Source organism: Genypterus blacodes, unplaced genomic scaffold (genome assembly GCF_046128005.1).
Source record: "Genypterus blacodes isolate CSIRO-AG114 ecotype Tasmania unplaced genomic scaffold, CSIRO-AGI_Gbla_v1 ptg000003l_1, whole genome shotgun sequence".
NCBI lineage: Eukaryota > Metazoa > Chordata > Actinopteri > Ophidiiformes > Ophidiidae > Genypterus > Genypterus blacodes.
The window spans coordinates 1,430,712-1,446,827 of NW_027466817.1; the positions used below are offsets into that span (position 1 = coordinate 1,430,712).

The 16,116-nt window shown below is 42.4% G+C and overlaps 3 protein-coding genes across 3 annotated transcripts; 1 reads left to right on the plus strand and 2 right to left on the minus strand.

Annotated features, from left to right (window-relative positions):
- Positions 1–77: 77 nt before the first annotated feature.
- Positions 78–7,849, minus strand: LOC142993321 (complement C2). The gene is made up of 20 exons (XM_076143936.1): positions 7,763–7,849; positions 5,993–6,105; positions 5,720–5,832; positions 5,019–5,166; positions 4,694–4,879; positions 4,045–4,218; positions 3,824–3,922; positions 3,594–3,730; positions 3,322–3,463; positions 3,058–3,192; positions 2,844–2,948; positions 2,518–2,655; positions 2,190–2,290; positions 1,991–2,108; positions 1,419–1,566; positions 1,170–1,243; positions 912–1,003; positions 680–812; positions 557–606; positions 78–469 (listed from the first exon to the last, which is right to left on the minus strand). The coding sequence occupies exons 2-20, from the start codon at positions 6,048–6,050 to the stop codon at positions 299–301; spliced, it is 2,322 nt and encodes a 773-aa protein (XP_076000051.1). The 5' UTR covers positions 6,051–6,105; positions 7,763–7,849; the 3' UTR covers positions 78–298.
- On the plus strand, positions 6,599–12,487 carry mfrp (membrane frizzled-related protein). The gene is made up of 13 exons (XM_076143961.1): positions 6,599–7,122; positions 7,344–7,452; positions 7,757–7,894; positions 8,090–8,251; positions 8,337–8,556; positions 9,710–9,840; positions 10,067–10,192; positions 10,325–10,401; positions 10,491–10,639; positions 10,813–10,943; positions 11,181–11,315; positions 11,474–11,604; positions 11,713–12,487. The coding sequence occupies exons 1-13, from the start codon at positions 7,069–7,071 to the stop codon at positions 11,935–11,937; spliced, it is 1,788 nt and encodes a 595-aa protein (XP_076000076.1). The 5' UTR covers positions 6,599–7,068; the 3' UTR covers positions 11,938–12,487.
- Positions 12,349–16,086, minus strand: nudt8 (nudix hydrolase 8). Its single transcript, XM_076143988.1, has 5 exons — positions 15,786–16,086; positions 14,350–15,209; positions 14,106–14,238; positions 13,622–13,699; positions 12,349–13,111 (listed from the first exon to the last, which is right to left on the minus strand). The coding sequence occupies exons 2-5, from the start codon at positions 15,207–15,209 to the stop codon at positions 12,926–12,928; spliced, it is 1,257 nt and encodes a 418-aa protein (XP_076000103.1). The 5' UTR covers positions 15,786–16,086; the 3' UTR covers positions 12,349–12,925.
- Positions 16,087–16,116: the final 30 nt, after the last annotated feature.

The following is a 16,116-nucleotide window of genomic DNA, read 5'->3' on the forward strand; positions in this document are numbered from 1 at the left end:
TGAAGGAGCTGATTGGCTAGACTGCAGGTTGTCAATACAGACTTCATAAATTACAGAGATGAATCATGAAGTCAGTGTTGTCCTTTAAATGTGTAGATTTATTTTCAGTTAAGAATGTTTTAGATTATTAGAAGGAAAAATAAGAACAAAATGCTTTTTTATTTTGTGTGATATCAGTCAGAACATTAACAATAAAACCTCAGGAAACATATTTAAATTCTGCCTGGCTTGGATTATTTCAATGTATGCGTTGTGTCATTCCAACCTATGACTTAGTCTAAGCAGATAGATCCAGGTCTCAGCCATCCACAGGCAGGAACTGGATCTCACCCAGATGCTGTCTGAGCCAGGGTATTATCTTGAACACATCAATGTGGAGGTCACGAGCATCAGGATGAGGCATGTCACTGTTGTACTGTCTCATATCACTACTACAGACGTCCACAGTGCCCCAGCTCACTACTCCCACCTGGAGACGACAGACAGGAGAGCAATGTCGACATTAAACCAGGTAATGTGAAGCTTGTTGTGGTAGAACCAATCTTCACTTACTGACCTGAAAGTAGCGCTTTTTCTTTTCAAGGAACAGAGATCCGCCAGAATCACCTAGCAGTAGGAAAAAAGAAGTCAACATGTCACCTGTAACGCAAAACTCACCATCTAGTGGCTGAATACGGACCTTTACAGGTGATGGAGTCCCGGTGTCCTGAGCTTCCTCCAGAACACAGGAAAAGGTCAGGCACATACTCATCCAAAGTCACATCTGTGGGTTCCTTCAGGGTTTTCCTGGCCATCTCTACACACCCGGGCCTCTGCACATCAAAGGAAATGAACTTCCAACTTTATTCATAACACCAAATCACGACAAACTATTATAAATGATTCCACTATTGTCAATCCAAATTACCCACCTGACTTTTGAGGTGAATATGTGTTTGTTTGCGTGTGGAGTCCTTGTGGATGAAGAATGCAGCAGTGTCTTTGTGTGACAATAGTTCTTCCCCTACACACACACAAACACACAAATACACTACCTTGCTAAAGAGCCCACACCAATGAAGTTGTTGCACATTTAGTATATTATGTGAAGGCATTTTGAGTCAATTTGAATACAATTTAACCGACATACTTATTGGTCAAAACACAAAGGTCAGCAGGTCATTTCTTACTATGCTGGTCACAGGTAGAGTCGAGCATCTTCAAGGCGCGGCTGGCTGGTACGGTGCATGGCAAGCAGATAGGCCTGTTAAACAGCAGAGGTTATGCACACAACCAAATGTCAAATATAAAGTTTCAAAGCAAGGAACAAGCATCACCGGTATTTTGAATGAAGACAGTATCAGATCTCATAACATTAGCATGTCTGTTCATCTGATATGATCAAATGGCTCATATCAGAATATGTCAGGTTGTCCTACCTGGCTTTCCAAGAGAGTGGGATGCTCTTGTTCACCTGCACCAAAGCTATATCATAGCTGTAGAATTCTGACACGTTTCTGGATTTGAGTGCGTTGGTGTTGTAGTTGGGGTGCATGATCACCCTCTTGGAAAACACCACACCCTCACCTGGGGACAAAGTGGGTGCTTGTTATTTCAGCTTTGCAGGTGTGGAGACAGTCGGACAGAGACTCTCTGCTTAATCATTAATTCCAACCATTAATGCTGTTTTAACCCATATGGTCTTATATCTAAGTGAATTGAGTCAGCGTTTGTTGTTTGATCCCTGCAAGAGACAACTCCACTGACTTTTAGTTTGAATCTACCACATTATTGATGACTTTTTTTTTAAGATCCTGATGGAGGATCATGATTCCAGGGTTGTAATTGTGTTTCTTCCAGAATTGGTACAAGTTACATCAAAATTGTCAGCTCTCCTGTGTTCTTATAAATCTTGCTTGAGAACTGCCGATGTGCCTGTAAAGCCATTTCAGAAAGTGTATGTGATATTGAGCTGTAAATCTTCATAATTGTATCGCCTGCTGACACTGACCGTGCTTTATTTGCACCTGATGAGTGAGTTTTTCTGTACTTTCTCTGGCAAAGCAGTGAGCAGCGGTCAATATCCAATCCTCACTTATGATGGATCCCACACATGGCCCGCGACCAACCTAGAGAAAGGAAAGTGTATTGAATTTGTGGAAAGCCAAATCAAAATGATGGGTAAATGCTTCATTTGGCTCAGATCTCACCATTGACAGAGTGACGTGCCAGGGTTTGGTGAAGGCAAACCCGTCATCCTCTGAGGAAATGTATTCCTGAGCTACCCCACACATTGTCACACTCTCGTCACCTGCGATTGACACACAACAGCGTCAACACTGTTTTAATAAGTTTTCATTAAGAATCTTTCATAGAATCAAGTGCTGACAGACTTCAGTGTAACATAAGGACAATCACGGAAAACAACTGTTTTAGAGTAAACAAGAAAGCTGCAAGATCAGCTGTTCCCTTGTCACAGTGAGCATTGCTTATACTGCAAACCTCACCAGGAGTCACACAAGTTAGCAGCCAACTTACTGATCATGCTGTTGAAGACGCTTCCCAGTGATTCGTAGTCTTTCAGGATGAAGATATGCTCCTCATTACGCTTCTTTGAGGCAATGGCATTCAATTTACCTCTGTTCACGTCATTCCCAATACCAAATACATAGACATCTACAAAGCACACGTTATGTGTTACAAGTATTCATATAGTATATACACACAAGCCAGGACGTTAATAATAAAACATACTGATTTGCATGCTGGATTTATACTTGAATGCAATTTGAGTGATCAAATCATCTTAGAATGTCAAAGATACCTCAAATTGAAAGAAACACTGTATAATTTCTTGTGTTTACCCAGCCGTGTCTCATCTGTGTGGTCCTGTGTTTCGATGTTGTAACCCAGTAAGTGTCGGATACTTTTCAGAGCAGACTCAGGATTGCCGCCTTCATTGGAGTAACCTGCAGACACAGGGTGAAGAACAGGGCATTGAACTCTTACTTTCAGAAGGCTCTTTAGCTGTTCCAATTTCTAATCCCATCTATCTTATCTTAACTTAAGTGCTGTTACCATCTGTTTCTATGATGATGATGTTGTGAGTTTCATTAAAATGGTTTGTCCCGCGGCGTTGTCGAAAGAAATTGATCCTCTCACTGACACGTCTCAGTGCAGCGTGGAGGTTGGTGCCTTTCTTTTGTGCATGGCCTGAGCACAGATGGGAAAGAGTCAGTCAGTCATGAATGAATTCAGGGGTGCAATACAGCTGCAGTGTGCCTTAACTAACATTTGAGGTTATAGCCATTAAATGTATAAATAAATGAAAGAACGTCCTACTATTATAATCAAACTGCTCCAAGTTCCTGATGACAATGGAAGGGTTGTTACTTCTGTATGTGTCGGCGATGTCCATGATGTCATTAACTTCGCTGGCAAATGACATCACATGGAAATTCATACGCACCTTATAGCTGCTCAACTAGAAGGAGAGTGAAGGAGAAGTGTAAGTTTCACAAAGATGAAAAACGAGCCAGCGAATAGAATGGAAATCTCTTTTTTATCCTCCAGCCACTGCTTCTGCTCCAAATCAAGTAGAAGGTGGTACAAGCCTTCTCGATGAGAGCAACCGTGGCACCCTTAGATGATTTAAAATCCTCCTTCGATATGCTGCCCGATGTGTCCATTAAGATATAGATGTTCATTCGGCTGCCGTCAGTCATAATCAGCTTTCGACCATGTTGCGTTTCTAAATTTAAAAAAGGAAAAACAGCAACTTTCACAGCTAACTCCAAAATGATGCTGTCAATTATGCAACAACATTTATTAACGTTACACTAACCTTTCTGTTTGAACTGCGGTGAGAATATATCCATCATGCCTGCAAGTGATCCTCCCATGGCTGAGGCTACACTGCTGGGGGAGTCAAAAGTGTGTGGACCTGCATGTAATCAGAAAAATAATGGTGATTCGTGATAATATGGTCTCATGCCTTGTTGTGGCTGGGTGTTGTTATGTTCATCACGCTGCAATAATGTTTTATACAAAGTTGTCAGAACCCACCGTGACACCAGGGTGCTGAGCCACTCCATTCCCTGTCCTCCAGGCAAACCCTCTCAGCCGATCCCAGCAGATCCAAACCTGACTGACAACGGTAGACCACCTTGTCTCCTGTCTGAAAGCGACCTGGTGTCCTCAGGCCCCCTGGTGGGATCCCTGGATTCCTACAGGCATCAGCTGCATTTGGAAACATGCAGAACATAAATAGTAAATCAACTGGTTTAGGGGTTCTATCCATTATATAGGTAATATTTGTGGTTGTGTCACAGCATTAAAATAAAAAATGTATTAAAATTTGGCCAGTGACCTACTTTTGTAAACTATAATATGAAAATCTGTTTAAATGGATAATTACTTGAGCTCATCAAAAGCTTACTTACTGACTAAACCCAAGCAAGCGTGAGCTCAGCAGTGCATGTTCATGCAACACTCAAACCTAGGCTCTAATACTGCATTCAGGGCACTCATTTGCATTTGAAATGGTTAATCTCTCAATTAGCCTAGTACTGTACCATGGTTTAAGAGGGACTTAATCAAATATGTTTATCATAATCATAATCTAGACAGGCAAGCATGGGTCTTTGTACGTATTATGACCAATTAAAAAGAAAGAACAAACATTGTAACAACAAACAAACTATATATTCCTCACCATCGTTGTCACAGATAGGAGTAGTCCCGGTCCATTCCCCAGTGAGGGTGCAGTTCCTCTCTGCTGACCCAGAGAGAGTGAACCCTTCGTGGCAGGAGAAGCTCTGCACTGCCCCGACACGAAACCACTCATTCCTGGGCCAGAAGTCTCCATTGTCCAGCTGGAGCTGAGCTGGACACAACAGATCTGAGAAAGGGAGAGGGAGAAAAAGGGGAACAGAGAGTTAGGGGTGGGTTAAATGGGGAGGGAAAACCTTTGACATTGAGATATGAATGTAAGATAAATATATTGTTGCTCACACATTCATCATCGTTGAAAACATTACCTTTACATGTGGCCGCTGATATGGGTCTGCCATTGGGTAATCTCATAGCAGACCACGCCCCATCAGCAGCACAGAGCCTCTGGCTGACAGGGAAAGGGTATTTTCCAAGGCCGCAGTGATGCCTCAGCACACTGCCCTCCAGGCCCCCCTGTGGAAGAAAAGCTTGAATACTATTTTTGTTCATATTCTTATAATAATTGTTACTATGATGTAATATTGCTTTCCTTCCTTTTTGAAAACTTCCCTATGGCTCATTTGTGCATTGTGTCGTGATAATAATGGCTTTACATGATACATTTTAAAATACATAAGAGACTTCTGACAGTTCACATTAGCAGCAACTAATAAATAAAGAAAACCTAAAAAACAACATAGAAACATCCTGTACAAGTTTTGCATTCATATGTCCATGTTTGTTCTAATAATTACAAAATACAAATATTCTCATAGTCCTCCATATAGACAGTCACAATGGTTTCCCCTAAATCTATCACAAAACATTCCAGACAAACCAAAAAGCTCCAAAATGATGGCTTTGATTATGAAATTGTAACTTGTAACCATATTCTACTGCACTGCCGCAGACCTGAAGAAACATACAGTACATACTCATGACTACGGGTTTGAAACAAAGTACAAAATAGCCACTGACTGTACCTAACCCTTTAACCCTGAGCTGTGAGGGTGTACAGTGTGTGTACCTGTGAGTAGGTGACATGTCCACCTCTGATTCCCTCTGTGGTTGAGCAGTTCAGCGGTGGAGGATTCATGTAGTCCACTGCATAATAGTCGTACTCTTCCTCCTGCAGGTACACTGGAGCACATATAGTTAACGTGTAAGTGATGAATATGCACAAGGTACACATGTGGCCATATAAACGTAGATCAAAGAAATTTACCAAATTTACCAAATTTTAAAAGTTGTGTGTAAACATTTCAAAAGGAGTTTCATTGCATTGCACTGAACTGCTCACCCTTCTGGAAAACGATGCAGAGTAAGATCCACGGCAGCCATGAACCAAACATGATCATAGTCTGGCTCAGATTGGTTGGTGTTGTGGAGTTACTAAAACAACGGCGATAGCGTCTGTATCAACAAGAAGTCAGCAGCTTTATTTGATTACTGACTATCCATTAAACACAGTGACAACAGAAGCGGGAAGGAGGGATTGAGCAATTTAGATTACAATAGGTTTCATTTTCCATAGCCGGAATTTGACCTGTTTCTCAAGCATTTGGATTCTCGAAAGTCTATTTATTGTCTGGCTTTTTTTTTCATTTATTCAACAAATGTAGAGTAACGGGAATTGAGAAAAAAAGTCTTGAAAGTCTTGTCATGGGATTTAGAATTAATTACTCAGAATTATAAATAAAGACTCAAGAGTTTGTTTGGCTTTAAAAAAAATGGTATGCATGTTTTTGCACCTGCCCTCTGAAGTATTTCGGCCGTTGTGCGTGCGTGAACAAAACATTATATAAGCTTAAAAGGTCATTATGGGTATTAAGAGAGATTTAAGTGGGACCCCCACCTTCAACCTCACCCCTTCTCCCATTCCCTATCCTCTCCTGTCCCCCCTCCCTTGTTCTCAGTGCTCAGTCCTCTCAGCTGACTCGGCTTTGTTTAACACCGTAAAGGAGTTTGTAAAACTCTTGTAACTACTCACACACTACCAGCAAGTAAGCAGAGAAACGCAGATCTGCAATGCTTATCCTTAACTACACAAAGGGTCGGAAGATGACACTAAAAGTGGATTTTTCGATGAGTGGAATATACATCTCATAAATGTGGAATACATTTTGTTTTCATTTTTTCGGGATTATTTCGATGGATTTCTCTTGAAGGTTTGCTCTGAAATACCGGAGTCCAAAAGCGGTCTACTCTTCTCTGGGAGCTTACAACCAGAACAAAACGGGACAAATGTTCAATAAATTTGAGCAGCTTTGACATCAAGGACCAGCACTCATCACAATGCAATTCCTGTTGTGTTTATCGTAACCTCAGGCTCTTTGAAACCTCTTGTTTCCCTGAGGAAGGTCTATTGGACTAAACATGTCTGACCTCAGCCAAGTAGCAGTGTACTCAGAGTCCTCAGATATTTATAAGGTGAGGGAAGACACATACATTTGATAATTAAGAGCGTTAATAGATGTTTGAATTGAAGTTAAAGATGTAGGCATTTTTTTCTTCATCCGTGACACTTAAATTATCACGGATTGTGCAGAATCAAACCTTTGACCTTTTGTATCATACTGCACATGTTGTCGTGTGCAGATTTTTCTACATGACAGCTTCTTTCATGTCCCTGTTTTTTCGCCTCTTCTCAGAATGTGTTCTGTAACCCTGCCTTTGAACTGGAGGGGGAGCGGGAGGAAAAGGTGGAAGGATTCAGGACTTCCTCATCCACTCCTGAACCAATCAAACCACCAACAGCTGGTGAGTCAGTCAATCAACTTCCTGCTTTCTACACCAGATCTTGAACTGTGTAGACTACTTGTATAAACTTTCTACCAAGAACTTCATTGCCTCGCTTACTGTCGTATTTACTGCAATGAAAGTATGAGTCAATGATTAACTGTAACCCTGTCGTAAACAAACAAGTGATATGTTTTAGCAGCAGGGGCTCATTAAAAATCATAAAACTGTAACTGTGACTGTAAACAAAACCCAGCTTCTTCTGTCTCCTGTAACTCAGCCACATATGTGTGTGTATGTGTGTGTGCCGGTGTCTACTTCTCAGGCTTACGTTGGTGTCTGTTTGGAGTCTGCATGAAGCGTCTGCAGGCCACAGGCTGTGGCTGGGGGGTGGTGCTGCTCTCGGCTGCTGTCCTGCTCCTGGTTGCGGCCCTTGGATTGGCCCTGGCCCTCATCCTCACACGTGTGTCCAAAGTTCACCTCAGCCCTCACTATCAAAACACCAGGGACTTAAATTTAGTGTAATTCACACATTGGACCCAAAATAGTATTCTAATTCGAAAGTAACCTCATTGAAATTAAGAGCAGACCTTCAACTTGTCAATTTAGCCGAGTTTCTCTCTCCCATCTGCATCTCTGTTTTCTCTCCTTGGTCCAGAGATAAAAGACCAGGCTGTGGAAGAGCAAACGCTTTCAACCAGCCCCCCAGACCTTGCTGGTGATGGAGTGTCCAGTAGTTTACCCACAATCCCTGCCAACAGAAGTCAGTGGGAGAGTGCAACCACTTCACAGCCTGCCAGGTTCTACCCATCTGACACACGTGAGGAACATGCATGGACAGTATCCTATATAATTTGATAATATACTGACTTGCAATAAGGTCTATGTCTGCCCGTGTTCCTCAGGTTGTGGAGGTGTATTGACCGACACAGAAGGCAGTTTCAGCTCCCCTAACCACCCTGGCTCCTACCCGCCCAACACCCAGTGTGTGTGGGCGATCCAGGTCCAGCCCCCATCCTTGGTCCAGATCCACGTTTCCTCCCTGAGCGTAGAGGGGCCGTCTCCTTGTCTGTTTGACTGGCTGGAAGTGCAGGAGCAGCTACAGCAGAGTTCTGTGGTCACCAGGTTGGTCAGATCGCAGCTATCTCTACAGCCATAACACCTGTGTAACAAATACCGTGTTAGTGTCTATGTTAAACACTTTAGAGTTCCCAAGGGCGATTACTTTACATAAATCTCTTCTCTTCTGATTTTGGCTAGTCTTCAATACATTACATTACGATCATTTGGCAGACGCTTTTATCCAAAGCGACTTACATTACATTACCACCCTTTGCAGAGGGGGAGCAATTGAGGGTTTGGTGCCTTGCTCAGGGGCACCTCGGCAGGGACCCGAACTGGCAACCCTCCGGTTCCCAAGCGGAAGCTCTACCCACTGAGCTACTGCCTCCCTGTCTTGAATTAGTATGTCAGATAACTGGACATAAATATTGTTGTTTTGCATGTTAATCCAACCTTGATAAAAACAGTTTAAAATATAGTTATCCACATAGGTAATGGTTCGCAAATATGATTTTTTAAAAGCAATTGCAGTCAGATTTAATGCTTACAAGAGTCAGAAATATTGCAATTTTTCTTAATCTTTATTTTTGTTGTTGATATTGTATGTGCTTTAATTGTTGTCTTCATATTGTTGTTAATATCATCTCTACATATGTTCCTTTTAGGGTTTCTAATTCTGAATGACAGTGGAGCAAAGATCTCTTAAATAAAGGATTAACAAACAAACTAGTTTCAACATCAGTCAGAGTAGTTTTGTCACTCTGCTCCTTAGCTGCTATTTTTGGCTTTGGCTCTGCTGACATAGGAATACTCATTTCCTCTGTTTGGAGAATCATTTCTTTAAAACCAATAAGATGTAAAAGGCAAAGTACTGTATGTATTCATTGGTCCAAAACATTCAGCTGTAACTGCAGAGTGACATTATGAAACAAACATGTCATTACCTTTAAATGTTGGTAGATGGCACTAAACCTTTGTGCAAAGACGACCTCTACGCTTACATGTACTTTCCTTAACTGGATTGTTAGTAAATTAAGTGTATTGCACGCTGATTCATGAAATATGTTGCACTTCCTCATAAATCCTTGTAAGAATTTAAAGCCGACATTTGAATTCAAGAGGAAACACTACAGCAGCGAGGTAAATCATTTAAATGAGAGCCATCAAATCACAACAGAACTATCCCTTCTAATTTTACTCTTCTCGTGGTTTACAGGTTCTGTGGGAATGTAGCACCACCAACAATCAACACTAACAACAGTAATGTGTGGGTCACCTTCCGTTCTGACAGCAGCATCGCAGGCAGCGGCTTTACTGCACAGTACAGGGCCATACTGCCTGGACACAGTTAGTAATGTGTGTGTGTTGTGTAATGTGTGTATGAGATATGGGTGCGTGACAAGAACGTATATGCATTTTTGTATGTGTCAGTTGTGTAATTTGTTGTTTTTCTGTATTTATGGAGCCAAAACCTGAGGATACCTTTCAGTAGGCAGTAATTACAGTGTGAGGTCATGGTGGGGGAGACAGGTGAGGGATTCCTGTCAGTGACAAATACCTGTGTGTTTCTCAGTGAGTTGCTCCAGAGAAGAGTTCATGTGTGACAGAGGTCGCTGTCTGCTGCCTGTCTCCGTGTGTAACGGCCAACCAAACTGCCAGGATCAAACAGATGAAGCAAACTGCAGCCATAAACACAAGGGTGAGAATGCAAACTCAAGGCTTCCTTCAATCTTAACCACTTGACTGATATAAACATTTTATTTCTTTTTTTCTGCATTTTACTATCCTGCATCATACAAGTGATCATCTACCCTCCTGTGTCTTCCATCAGAATGCGGTGGGGAGAAGAATGGCCAGTATGGATACCTGGCAAGTCCAAACCACCCCAAGCCCTATCCTCACCAGCAGGTGAACTCTTAATCAAACTCAAAACTAGTTGTTAGAGATGTAGAAATCTTTGGTTTGGTGTCTTATTTGGTATTGTTTTCTGTCATCAGTTGTGTGTATGGCATATATCAGTTGCGGAGGGTCACGTCATCACGCTGAGCTTCAGAAACTTCAGTCTGGAGACTCAGGATGTTTGTGAGTTTGACTATGTGGAGGTGCACGATAGCGCCAATTCTGGAGCCGGTCGGGTACTGGGAAGGTAAGACCCACTGATGCCTCTATGTGTGTGTTGTAACCAATTTTAAAGTGGCCTACTGACCTTATTGTGAGCCTCTTGAAGAGTGACTCTATTTTGAATATTCAGGGGTCGTGATTAAATCTTGTTCCCAGAGGACAAAGAAAAACTGGTGTCCTATTTGTGGTGCTTCTCAGGTTTTGTGGTACAAGTTTCCCTCCTGATCTGATCAGCTCTGGCCCCCATATGACTGTGGTGTTTGTGGCTGATGAAGGAGTGGCTGACATCGGCTTCAATGCAACATATCATGCCGTGTCCCTGTTGGATAGTGAGTTTTTTGTTACCACAATTCCCCTAGGAAACATGCAGATAAGTTCTTCAGCTGTGAATAAGACAGGTCAAGCCTCTTCCAAATCTGATCAGATTTGGTTACAGGGAATGTTTTTCCCTACAACACTATTACGAAAGTGCGATAAATGAATACAAATTATTCAGGTTGTAACCTCATTATATAACCTAATATCCCGTCTCTCCATTTTCATATAACACTTTTCTCTCTCTGAAGGGACGTGTGGTCCCAACCAGTTTGCCTGCAGCACAGGAGAGTGCCTTCAGCAACAGTGGCTGTGTGACGGGTGGAATGACTGCTCTGACGGCGCAGATGAACAGGGCTGTGCCAACTCCACATATCCTCCCTTCAGTGCGTTTGTCTTATCTCTGACCTTTTTTTTTTAGAAAACACTTAATGGCTACCTACAATATACCCTGCTTATGTTTTATTCTCTTCTTCCATCAGTGGTAATTTACATTTTTTGCAGCCTTTCTCCAGTTATAGACTTACATTTCTCTCTACCCCAGCAGCTTCATCATGTGAGTTGATAGAGGTAGAGATGTGTCAGGGTCTCAGTTACAACCTCACCTCCTTCCCGAACATCTGGCTCTCTATTGCTGATCAGAGAGAGGCTGCCACACTGCTGCGACAGTACCGGGTAAACACACAATCAATATTACCGTTGTACATTACAAAGGGAGAGGAGTATTTCAATTTAACTTTACCTTCCCTCCCTCCCTCTCCACCTCACTGCTTTGTAATACAGGTGCTGATGGAGCTTGCCTGCTTCGAAGCCCTGCAGCAGCTTGTGTGTGGGCTGTTCCTGCCTCAGTGCAGCCCTCAGGGTGGTGTCCTCCAGCCCTGTCGCTCCATCTGCACCTCAGCCGAACAGCAATGCAGCCATGCCCTGGATCTCTTGTCGTTTAGTTGGCCCTTCAACTGCCACCTCCTGCCGGACTCACAGGACCCCCTGGAGTGCTCGCTGCCTTGATGCATCTACAATAACAATGGATTCAAGTTAGAGACACAGATGATGATCCCTGGACTCCAGATTTACATCATGGGAGTGTTGGAGGGTTGAAAGCACTGCAGCTCACACATCTGAAGCCCAGGCTTTTTTTCTGCTGTTCTGGACTTCTGTTGTAGACAAACAAGCAGCTCACCAAAGCTGCAGAGATTTGTTAAAGAATGCAGGTAGACTTGGCTGTGGCATGGGTATGAAAAAGAGTTAGGTTAGGTTGTCGGGTGATAGTTGATTACACAACACGAATTAAATAAAAGTTCTGAATTTGCAATAGCAATCAAACTGATGTGAATTATCTTCTTACACTTTGCTCGTGTCAATCATGTAAAAGAGAGATTGTGCAACTGCAAAGGAAGAATGAACAACACACAAATCATGTGTTTAAAACAAACTTTATTGCATTGTTCAACACACCAAAGTATGGCTTGCTCATATTTCAGTGTGAAACAGTCATCATTTGATCTAGTGGGAAGGGAAATGGGAAGGGTTGTATCACACAGGAATTCTTTATCTGTTTGTGCCGTAATGATAAAGTGTAACAATCCATGTGCAACTCTGATCGCTTAGTTACATCAATACTGCCTTAATTGAACTTAAAAATCCACATAATTGGTTACTGATGGTGCAGAAGATCTGAGGCTGAAGGAGTTTGCGGGCATTTAGGAGGAGGTAGATAATATTCGTATTCAGGAAAGAAAGGGAAAATAAAAACAATCAAATAATTTAAAATTTCTCCCCCGACTCATTAAGGCTCAGAAAGTGCAGAAAGTGAAAATCAAACCCTCAAACCCTCCCCCTTACTCCATTATACAAGGGTACAAATTAATTTACCTTCCTGGTTGAGAGCGGTGGATGAAAATCTCTGTATTCACTGCAGCTACACCAGCCCTGACTGACAGCACATTTGTGAAGTTCTATCATTTTTACTTATATATTTTGTGAACACTGACTGTTGCTACGGTGGGACAATGAGTTTGAGGGTATGTTCTAGGGCCACTGCTGTTAGACCCCACACTCTATGCTTCCCATTGCGAAACACTGGCATTGTGTATCCGTATTTGTTGCCGGTGCGGAAGTGTGTGTAGCCGCGGTTCTGAGGGCTGCATAAATGGGACAGGGAAAGGGTGAAGATCTCGTCCACCTGCAGGAGAAACGGACAAAGCGTGTCACGGTTTTGGATTTGGCACATTTGTGGTAAAGAACACCAATACATGTTATTCTTACATTTCATTTAAGTGCTTCTATCATAGAAGAAAGAATAGGTTCATTCATGATTGATTTGCCATATGTGTCCATTCATTTCTTGTACATCTCGGTCTCCAGCTTCAAATCCAACCATAACCTTTGTACTGATCTATATTTTTGATCACACAAAATCAAATGGCTGCCTTTTAGGTATCAGCCAGCTCTTTAGTCCTGAGTATTTACTCACTTTCAACTCATTTACTAGTTTCAGCATGCCTCATTACCCACAGAAGGCAATGCATTTCTATTACGGTTCCTGTCCAACATAAAAAACAGACACATTTTAAGTTTTTTTGAGTTAAGTTTTGTTTCTCTGTTTCTTCTGTCGTGTTTGCCCCACTGTGGTCTCCACTGAAACATGAACACAATAGAGCATGTAGTATTAGCAGAAATAGGCTGACCGTACCTCTGCAGGGTTTGGTTTGAAGGACAGAGCCTCTAAGGGCCCAAGGTTAGCCAGCACAGGCGCGATCATCATCCCTGACTGGGGAGAAAAATGACAGGACAAGATCAGAAACTCATCACTCTATCAATACCAAGATGTCTCTGTTACTGTGTTTAGTGTGTGCAGAAAAATGTTAGTTGCCTCAATAATATCTTGATTGATATGTTTATATTTTCAAGCATTCAGTGCAACTTGAATGTGAGATAGCAGCCTGCAATACATGAACGTAAACATCGGCAGGTTTAATTGGGACATTTGGGACGATTCGATGCTAAGGAGATCAATTTTCTGATTGAAATTGACTCCAGACAGCATCAACCAATGCATTCAAAAAGTTGGGTTTGTTACTTGTTCAGTGAAGCACAATATCACAATCCGTGCATCACCTTCATTAGCTCACCACTTCAACCACGACACTGAAAAGTTGATAACAATTCCCCCTCACCATGTCTCTCAGGGGCCTCAGGACGCCCCAGACCCTCTCTGCCTCCACGTCGACACCCAGCTCCTCCTGGGCTTCTCTCAGTGCTGTGGCCACAACATCTCTGTCTAATGGGTCACTCTTGCCACCAGCAAAGCTAAACATAAAGGAAAATGAGGACACGCATACAAACTGCTCAGCATTTTTTCAATAAAAGTTTGTACCAAAGAAAATCTATTACAAAATGTGTAATTTGCCTGATACTAACCTGACATCTCCCTTGTGCCTGCCCTTCAGTGTGCTGGATCGCAGGGTGAAGAGGAACGCCGGCTCCCCATCAACAGAGCAGAGAGACACCAAGACAGAGGCCCATCTGCCCTGGCCTCTTCCCGGGTTCTGTCCTACCCCTCTCGCCCTCTTATCCACCTCATAGAGCTTCAAGTTGGGCCCCAGGCTGTGACGACACCTTTCTTCGTTCTCCAGAGACAGACAACCTTTTAAGGGAGCTACTTCACAAGGTTCAGCTTGAAAAGCTCTCGTCTGGTAAAAAGAGCAGCAGCAATGTGGGAATCTACTGTGCGAGCGGGTCACAACACACGCCATTTGGGTCATTGACGAGCTGAAGGGTCTAATAAAGTGTGATCTGTAAAGTGTGCGACTTTGTAGAAGATTGCATTTTGTCTTCTTGATGAAACTGAGGTTAGGGTGGTCAGAGTTCCAACACCTTCCTTGAAGGGGTTGAAGGCCAGAAGTAGCAGTATTGATTAGACAGTCACGGTAAGTGCTCATAGCTTTGGGATCTTCAGCTAAATGTTCTCCTAATTTCAAGTGTGTGGAAGCAGACACCTGACGCAGTCTATGATCTCTGTTTGTAAGGTTTTTTGATGACTCGTGTCCAGGGCCCAGACTTAACAGGCCCAACAATGATGAGAAGGAACCAGTCTCTTTGGCTAATGACAGCCCTGCCTTTCTTCTACCTCTTCCAACGATCTCATCACTTCTACACTTATTTTGAATTTGACCATTATGGCATCCACTGGCACCAGTATGCACACAGAAAGCAGGGAGATGGGGGTCACTCACACCCAGCAGCAATGGCCTTGTCAGGATCTGAGGACCCCTAAACATCTGGAGAAAGAAATACATAGCTTTTGTTTATTCAACATAGCTGTGGATTAATGATCAAAACAACCCATAGTGATTGAAACGCCTCGGGTAAACGTCGAAATCGAGCATGGCGTTACTATAACTGCTTTTCAATGCTGCTGTGAATCCATACGTTACTATTTATGGAGTTCAACAGAAGGTTTATCTAACCTGCTTGTTGCCAAACTTTCGCCAATTTAGCGATGACGCTAGGCTAACTAGCTTCGTGTTAATATCGTCATATCTATTGTAAAAGCAGGTAAACGTTAAACTTTAAATTTATCCAACAGGTTTCCGCCTTCATATTAAAACTACAAACGTGCACTTAGGTGTCATTATCGTTTACTATTAACGCTTGAGGGTCACCAGTCTGACTAGCATAATAGCTGTTCAACAGATTAGTCTAAAGTCGGCGGACTACTTTAATATTATAAGTGTCCCGACTATTACGTCAGCATGTGGTAAATTCGAAGGGTCATATATATCCAATATAAAGTCAGAAGACATATTAGTGCTATATTAATAAACTACAATAACGTTTTAACGTTGAAAACTCACCTTGAAAGCTGAATCACCGGACAGCTAGCCGCTCAACTAGCTAGCTAGCTGGCTGCCAGTGCCTGTAGTCAATATGGCGGTGGGCAGCTCAGTGCCCTCACTACGCTGTCTTACTTTACATTATTCAGTGCTTCAACCATATATATGACCCCTCATTATGTCACTGTGTATATTGTACTGTATATATTTGGTGTTTGCTGGTGGTGCTTCATTCAGTATTTTTTAAATGATGTATCAGTCTATTTAATATTTAAATTTAAAATCTTAAATGAGATCTTAAATAAATCTTTGTGAAACGCTGTTGTGGTTCATGCCAAGTTGTGACAGACTG